At 39.0% G+C, this 8,499-nt stretch overlaps 1 protein-coding gene across 3 annotated transcripts; it reads right to left on the bottom strand.

Annotated features, from left to right (window-relative positions):
• Nucleotides 1–221: 221 nt before the first annotated feature.
• Nucleotides 222–8,352, bottom strand: LOC145898709 (calcium-activated chloride channel regulator 3A-1-like). Of its 3 annotated transcripts, none has more exons than XM_082987286.1 (21): nucleotides 8,303–8,352; nucleotides 7,970–8,157; nucleotides 7,645–7,782; nucleotides 7,388–7,535; nucleotides 7,117–7,231; nucleotides 6,401–6,566; nucleotides 5,985–6,224; nucleotides 5,441–5,665; nucleotides 5,276–5,386; nucleotides 4,997–5,185; nucleotides 4,479–4,721; nucleotides 3,985–4,146; nucleotides 3,689–3,791; nucleotides 3,353–3,429; nucleotides 2,913–2,997; nucleotides 2,170–2,284; nucleotides 1,970–2,109; nucleotides 1,473–1,656; nucleotides 884–1,074; nucleotides 762–827; nucleotides 222–672 (listed from the first exon to the last, which is right to left on the bottom strand). In XM_082987286.1, exons 2-21 carry the CDS (start codon nucleotides 8,141–8,143, stop codon nucleotides 551–553), a joined length of 2,994 nt encoding a protein of 997 aa, XP_082843412.1. In that variant the 5' UTR covers nucleotides 8,144–8,157; nucleotides 8,303–8,352; the 3' UTR covers nucleotides 222–550. The 3 variants fall into 3 exon arrangements, with proteins under 3 accessions (XP_082843412.1, XP_082843411.1, XP_082843413.1); XM_082987285.1 differs by having other exon boundaries at nucleotides 8,273–8,324; XM_082987287.1 differs by lacking the exon at nucleotides 4,479–4,721 and having other exon boundaries at nucleotides 8,273–8,324.
• Nucleotides 8,353–8,499: the final 147 nt, after the last annotated feature.

The raw sequence follows: 8,499 nt of genomic DNA, 5'->3' as shown, positions 1-8,499 counted from the left end.
ACGAATTCCAGCGGTGTTTTTGATACACCAAAAGCGAATTTTGTTTATCACGCAAGTTTCTATGCTAATTTTGACAAATATCTCTGTGTTACGAATGTCAAGGAAAGCCCGGGTATTTGTCGATTAATTCTGGCAAGGCCCGGTAATACGACAGCTATAATTTCTGACTGGGCCTTCCTTCCTTCCTTGTTCAATGAATAAGGCATCCAGTGTTATTTAATTTGCTGTAATATTTTTTTTCTGCACAAGGATATTTTAGGTTTGTTCAGGTAAATAAAACAAAACATCAATAGATACGCAATAAAATATGAGAAACAAGTTTATGCTGCGGAACATAAAGTTGGTATCACTAATTAAAACTAGACCGTTGAGAAGATACATCATTTTTACGTATATTGATTCGCAATCGTTCACAATAATTTAAAAAGGCAAATTCCTTCCCAAGCACCATTAAGTTCAACGCAAATAACGAATACAAACACACAATAACAAAACAATTAAACCAATTTTGAAAACTTTCAGCAAACACTCGTATGCTACATCACAAACATCACACAGTATCAGTAACGTGGTATGTGTTGTTGGCGTAGCGAGTCGTTCCACGTACATTCTCGTACACGTTCCCTGATGTCTTCGTATTTCGCTTCCGGCACAGAACACAACCGGTCACCCCTAATATTTACAAAGAGCAGCCTTACGTGTATTTAGTGACAGTCGCAACATTTTAGTGCTCATAAATCCAAGTTATCATAGCTGCTTACCTGCGAGAATCGATACCACTAACGCACATCCCAGAGCAAATGTGGAAATTTGATAAGGACCAAAACCTATAACATAACATGGTTAACACTTGTTGTCAGTATCCGTTTGTCACATGGCTTACTGAAGGAAGTTGAAGTTGTAGAGGCGACAGTGGTGGTTGTGGTGGTAGTGGAAGATGGGCTGGTAACGGTGGTTGTTTTGGAAGTTGTTGTTGTTGTTGTTGGTGGTGTCCTGACTACGGTTTTAGACGCAATATTAGAAAATTCTGCCTGATTTCCAACCTCGTCGAAAGCTTGTATGGCGAACCAGACGCTACGAAAAGAATGCTTAGGTTATGTTTCACTGACATTGAAACGAATTGGAATGTTTCTAACATATTATTAGATAAGTATATAAGGCGTGTGGCAATTTAAACATAACGTTCCTCATTGCGTATTAACCCTCATCGCCATGTACGTCAAGATTAAATGTACACATTACTATACAATAGTGTTTCCCAACCTGTGGGTTGTTACACGAAATGACTTCATCAAAAGTTTTTTTGCGTCATTTCTTGTAAGTAAAGCGAATAATTACGAACATTTAAATATTAATGCTTTGTGTTCTTTGTTACTTCAAATTCACTACACGACTTCCATACTTTTGGTAACGAATAAAAGGATTGCCTTAAAGACAGGTTAGTATCAGTTGCTTTACACATTGGTGGTAACCTTATTAAACTGTTTGAAGAGGAATCCGGTATCTTGAGAATAAAACTCTCATCTTCTCCGGCAGTTTTCGGCCGGTAGATGTCGCCCGATACCACACTTTGGTTTGTGGCGAGCATGCAAGTTTCCTTGTCGCTCGTAAAGCATGCAGAACCGCCCACACTATACTGAATATTATATCCAGAGGCTGAAAATAATATTGTTAAGATATTAAACGACGCGGAAGTGTTTCATGCTTTCGCATGATTGGCAGGATCGCCCTCTGCGCAGTCCTTACTTGGCTATCACAGCTACCGTATGTCTGTGAACCTAATGATTATATAATATATGTAAAAATTATAATTTGGCAAGAGGGACAACAATTATAATGTTGTTGAACGTCGTAGCAACGTCGTGAGTGACTTTGTGGTGATGAGGAATAGCAGACTCATTTTTATTTTTACCTGCATCCATAGATGCCTAAAATACTCTCGGCTACAATTTAAGGGAATTTTTCAAACCTGTTCCCATGTCTAAGTCGTCACCGGGTGATGTAAAAGTTAACTCAAAACCTAGACCTGATTCGTAAACAATAAATCGTTTCACGTTCAGGTTCAGAATTCTGCTGGGGGGAAAGATGTCTGATCCAGGCCCGGAAACCCTTTAACAGTAAAAACTGTTCGTAATGTTGTTACATGTGTTAGAAAATTACTTTACTCACCTGGAAACGGGGATTCCCCCTGGGGAAACCGTTCTGGAGAAGGAACCAATTTCCTCAAATGAAATTCCAGTGGTTTGCGATGGCCTGACTCCAACATTGTTGGGAACCAAAACGCCTGTAAATTCCAATAACAATTGTTGAGTTGATTGGGTGCCGAGTTTGGCACCTAACGGATCAACGTGGACCGAAAGGTATGTGGGCTGCTAGTCTACCAGCTAGCACAGTGGCACAATCACCAGCTGCACTGATAAGACGTCACAGGTGGAAATAGTGTGTACACTCGTCTGCATTTTTTTCTGGGTGTGTTTCAAACATTTTCTCTGCATGACTCGCTAACTGCAATCTGTACAGAAGCAAAATATCCCGGAAAAGGAATCTTGCCTTCACATTTTTTGATAGAAACCAATCCATGGCGTTCTTTAACTACGTTATTTGTCTATTACTCAAGTTGTTTGAAATGATATTGGATTCTTGTGGGAGTAAATCTTATACCAGAAAGTGCCAACACAACGTGAACATTACACTGAAAATAGGTAAAGCGACGAATTAATAAACTGTTCGGTCTTCCGGTGAAAATGCAATAAATAAACACATTTTGTTTAAAAAAGGTCGTATACGATTTACAAGGATCGTATACAGTTTAATAAACATTATACAGTAACCAATCTGTACATTTGAGATTTCTAATAATCAGGATATTTTTGAATCAAGCATGATGTTGTTGCCTGATTACGTTAACTTACCTCCCTGGTAAACAAATGCTGAACTTGCGGCTGAGGAACCTTCTGTTGTGTTGGATGATGAGCTCACGTTCCCTCTGACCACAATCTGTAAAACAGCATTTGTTTTGTGAACTATAGCAACAAGCGTTGATTTGAGATATTTAATCTCGCAGTGCAAGTTTATTTTTATTATGAGGATACTGACTCATGTAGAAAATGCAAGATTATTTTATTTTATTTCTATGATAATTTTATTTTACAAAATTATTTTTATTCCTTTACATCCAAACGAATTTCAGAAGAGCATTGCAACAGGTTTTTTCAGATGAGAAAATCTTTAGGTAAGTATCCTTACCGTAACTCAAGTTATAGAAAGGTTAGAAGAGCCTTAAAAATTGGAGATATGAATGGCAACATAGTGGATTCGATCGTTATAAACATCTGGTTATATACACACTCACACGAAGCGAATGTCTGTTCATTTCTGTGGGAATGAAATATCGAGAGTAAACTCCATCGTTGGCTCGAACATCTGGAACTAAAAAAGAATATAATCTATAATTACTTGGCTATGTTACATGTTTTCTGCTCAACAGGGTTTTTCGGCAAAGTGTTTGCCTACCATACATCGACATTCCCTCGGTGTTTCAGTGCATGGTAGGTAAATCTTAGCACGAAGCTCAAGAGTAATTTAGGTGTTAAAGGTTATTAATTTTTTTACGGTAATTTTGTTGTAAATTAAAGATGGTTTGCCTAAATTTACAAACGATAGTTAAGTGGCATATTTTCAAACGCACCTGATCCTCTGTCCAACAGTTCAAGCGTAGTTATGCTTCCACTAGATGAGGTAATGATTGCTTCCACTTTAACTCCCAGGACCGGCAAAAACCCAACAAAAATCTGAATGAATGTTAAAAATACAAAAGTTAAAAATATGTAATTACTTTCTAACTTTATTTGTTAAAATGAGCTTGCATGAAAAAAATAAAAATTAAAAAAATATTTACTGTTGTTACAAACACTGTGATTAACGGGTTATGTTGGTTTATAACGGGTTTGTAAATGACAATTTTCACATTAGTCAAGTCCTCACCTCTGCGTTAACCACAAACACGTCTTGAGTGGTGTCATTCACTGGGTTGTAACCTCCATTGACGACCACTGGCTCCACCAAGCCACTGGCAGCTGACGACGTCACAGTTAGAGACGTTGTTTCATTTGTCGTTGAGTTAAGGGTGTAAGTCCATATACCAGTCTAAGTGAATGTAAAAATGGCGTGAGATGGCTGTGCGAGATACATTTTTTAATGGCCGAAAATAACCACGATATGTCAAACGAAGTTTTAAACAGCAGACAAATAAGATTTAAACGTTGCTGTTGAAGTTGGTTTGCAATGGTAAAAAGCACAACAATGTCAAAAATGTATTGAACAAAACGTAGCAATTTATACGGAATAAAACAATAAAGCGACAATCGTATTCAAAATCGACAACACGAGTCATTAGCTCTGGGACATTAACTCACTAATACATAACTTAGATTCATTCCACGCTAAAACAAAACATGCACACACAATAATTTCATTACCTCTGCTGTCCCTGGAATGCTAAAGACAATCGTTTTTGTCACGTTGTCAATTAATCCAGCACTAGTGCACCCAGGTATTAAATTTGAGCAGTAGGTTTCACGTGAGGGAGATGTTAAGACGATCACGGGTGGATTTATTTCATAACTAAACACGAATGCTGTATTGTTGCCAATCGTGGAGTCGATTGCCACGGAGTTTTGTAGAACGAGTCCACTTGTCAGTTCATACACTTCGTTGACAATCTTACGACATAATTATATCATAATTATGTGATTCAAATAAGTCACCAAGTGTTAACAGCGAAACTGCGAATCCTTCTATCGATACTAATAACAACCAAACGGCACCAAGGTGCATTTCCGGCGTACAACCTTGAAGTTTCAAAGGGTGTATTTAGGTTGTTTCAGTTATACAACTTTGCCGCCAAACTTTTAAAATGAACCAAACATGCAAGTAACCAACATGTAAATAAATAGGAAAACGTTCTATTCAATAATTATGTTTTATCCGGTTCAACCTGAAAAACTGTAGCGAAAATATCTCCATCATTAGATTGGGTTGATGCAGAAAAAGAAGCCACGAGTTGCTGAAGGTTTCTTTCTTGGTTGAAAAACCACTGGCCGCAAGCTTCGTCTGTAAGTCTTTGTAGATCTATGTTTTGATTTGAAACCCCAGAGCCAAAGAAAATGGCGCTCACGCATACTTTCTAAAGCAAATATGCAGATTACCACATTTGAGTTTATTTTGGGATGGTAGCGTTACAGCTGCTACACAAATTTATATGAAAACAGTTTACCTTGTCTAGAACATTCAATCGCGTATCGGAAACGTAAGGTCCTGCAGTTTCTTCTCCATCGGTTAAAATAATCAACCTTCCCCCAGCTGTGCCAGAACCACTTTCCAACAACTTACAACAAAATCAATATCAAAATTTAGCCTTATTTTAAGCAACACTGCTTACTGAAATTGCTTGATTGATGCCGCATCCGATACAAGTACCGCCACCGGCATTTAACGTGGACAAGACCATCTGTAACGACGCTCGGTTTCCATCAACCATCTGAATATTCGCAAGTGTTGTTGCCGAGGAAGAAAACGTCACAATGCCAACTTCACTGCCGTTAGGAAGAATGTGCGAGAGGAGAATTGTCGCAGCTCTTATCATGTCAGTCAGTTTGTTGTCGTCCTAAACAAACATTTACAACTGAAACCGTAATTCACTATAATGTGTGTGTTATTTTTGGAAATGGAAATTCGTACAAGCAAACCATACAATACAATCTTGGGTAAATCGTGTACATAAAGTAATTTACTTAGGTACAAAGGACCGTAATCCTATGAACGGAAATTCCAAAGTTTAAGATGTCGCTGACTGACATACACACGTTACGAACACATTTGTCTTCAACATCAATTTACATTTGCAACAAAGTAACGTCCATTTGCATGCTTGTGCATTTTGCTCATAAAAAGTTTGACGCGAAAATGCATTACATTAAACTCACCCCCATGCTTCCAGATACATCGAGGACCAAGACGTAAGTATCAACCAAGCGTGTCCGAAACACTTCAAAAGTGGGAGTAATATTCACATTGGTTGGTGTAGGTTTGTTTAGGAAGTCTGGTGACGTCATGATAACCTCCCAAGTGCTTCGTCTGTCACACAACCTGTTCTGTTCATTGGGAGCCTCCGGGTTATGAACATTACCCGGGTCAGATTGATTATTGTGACAAAAATGCGTAACCTGTGAAATAAATGCAGAGATTCAGGCAGAAAGTATCTGGAACACAAATTTATTTATTTCATAAATTCCATGTGTAGTACGGCAGGAAATACACATTGTTGATCAACAAAAGCACATTCAAATTTTTCACTCAAAGCGATTACCCAACTGTACACTATAGTTATTTAGACATTTACATTTTCAATTTGTTGGTGACCCATCAACGAAGCTGTCACGCCCGTCGGTTGCGTTGGGTCGGGAATAAATTCGCAGCCCTCTTGATACGGACTGGGACCATCAGGCGTTGTTGCACACGGTGTGTTTACTGTAATGAGGTTTTTCCCCGTAAGTGATAAAGGACATCTGAAAAATATGTCAAAATTATTCGGATCCGGAACCGAATCTTTTTAGTGGTGTCGAATCCCCAGGAGTATTCTCGCGTATTATAAAAGGGTGAAAACATGTGACATTTGTTACCGGTACGCGCGTGCTGCGAACATTTACACATTGTTTATGACGAAACAGACACTGACGCGCCGTCAACATGCCCCAGCGGTGCGGTAGAATGGCTCGAGATGTTCACCGTTGTCCTTTAAATATATAATATTACACTAATGGCGTCGATTTTGAGAGTGACATAGCAGTGGAACGTGTGACCCTTGCCATCAATGGCAAATAGTTGATGAAGGTCGTTCTATGACAAAGACAACAAATACTGCGCTTAAAGCGAGGGCCCGTGGGCCACATCCGGCAAGTCCAATAAAGACATCCGACCCAGTACAAATTGTAGTAATTATGTGGTGTTCTTTATGGTACAAAATACGGATATAATCCAAATACATTGCCCGAATTTGCAAAGTTTTTAGAATTACGCGCGATGTCACTCATCCAAAATGTTTAATATTTTGTATACCTTATTGCCTGCCGACTGCCGTTACTGTCGACGTAAAACTGATCCGAACCGAAACGCGGAGCTTCATCGAAAACGCCCCATCGCAAGTGCGCCCACTCGTGGACAAACACTTTTCCTGCGATGCAACAAAAATGCATCAAGCTACAAATATTGCCAAATCGTCATGATTATATTTCTCACAAATGCAACAAACAAACAACTAATCAGTGATTGTTTTTATGGTTGTGGAAATTATAACCATTTAAACATTGCGCGTAGTTTGTAAATTCACCTTTCGCCCCATTTATAACGAATCCATCTTTTAAAACATAGTCGGGGGTTAAGTGGATGTAACTTGCCCGTTCTCCACATTGACCGTACTGTAAAGTATACGGGAGGTCTCCATACACAGGGTTCCGGTTGGCGACCAAAACATCCGCCTGTTGAGGCAAACCAATGCTAAATTTAACTCTTGTATTAGGAATAAATCTAAACCAATTACGTCAGTAAAGTAACAGTTAAACGTTGTGCGATCTGAACATATTTCACCTCCAAGTAGTTAACTGTTCCTGCTGTTGGCCACGAACCATTTGTCCAAGTTTTGGGGAGAAGAATTGTCACATGACCGATCGCTGCCCGCTGATTGGTTGCTTGCCACAAATAATCTGATGCCTCTGTGACAATATTCTAAAACAAAAATACGATGTGACGTTTTGAACAAATGGAAGTTGCCTACTTATAATAACCTTTCTCCTGTTACAGCGTTGCATTACAAAAGAAATTATTAGAAAGCGAATCGGTGAAGTATTCTCATGCCCTTCAAGCCACCTGTCTTAAACAATTGGAAAATATCTCCATAGAATGCTGCACTTACTTTGATTTTCTCGACGATTGTGAAGTTTTCGGGAACAGACGGGTTGATCGCAATCACAATTCCGTGGTAAGAACCATTTGTGAACGAAACACTTCCAAACCTTGCAGTTGACACATTCGGGAAAATACACAAGCACAAAATCACCAAGGAACGACAACGACCGAGAAACCTCATGGCGTTTCCGTCACCTGCATGACACTTGTGATTTATTACTTAACTCGTCACGTAGTTAAGTCACTTCAACAGTTAAAATATCAACTAAAAAAGCAGCTATTTAACATATTGAAACCACCATGTGCTTACACAGGCTTTCACTGCATGACATTGAGATACCTTGTCCAAACAGCAACGCGCTTCTTTCGAGTTTCAATCTCAACCCGGTGTTTCCCGAAGCCACCTCCAGCGGTATTGATCAAGTTACAACGCTTTGTCGGCCATAACGCCACTTAATAATAGCAATGCCTCGTTGTGTAGCACCACGCTTCTCAAATGTTGTTTATACAATGATCAACGAAACACATCCTATAACT

The sequence above is a fragment of the Ascidia mentula genome, chromosome 4 (assembly GCF_947561715.1).
Source record: "Ascidia mentula chromosome 4, kaAscMent1.1, whole genome shotgun sequence".
NCBI lineage: Eukaryota > Metazoa > Chordata > Ascidiacea > Phlebobranchia > Ascidiidae > Ascidia > Ascidia mentula.
Note: the sequence above shows the minus strand (reverse complement) of the source record. Positions and strands in the feature narration are given on the sequence as shown.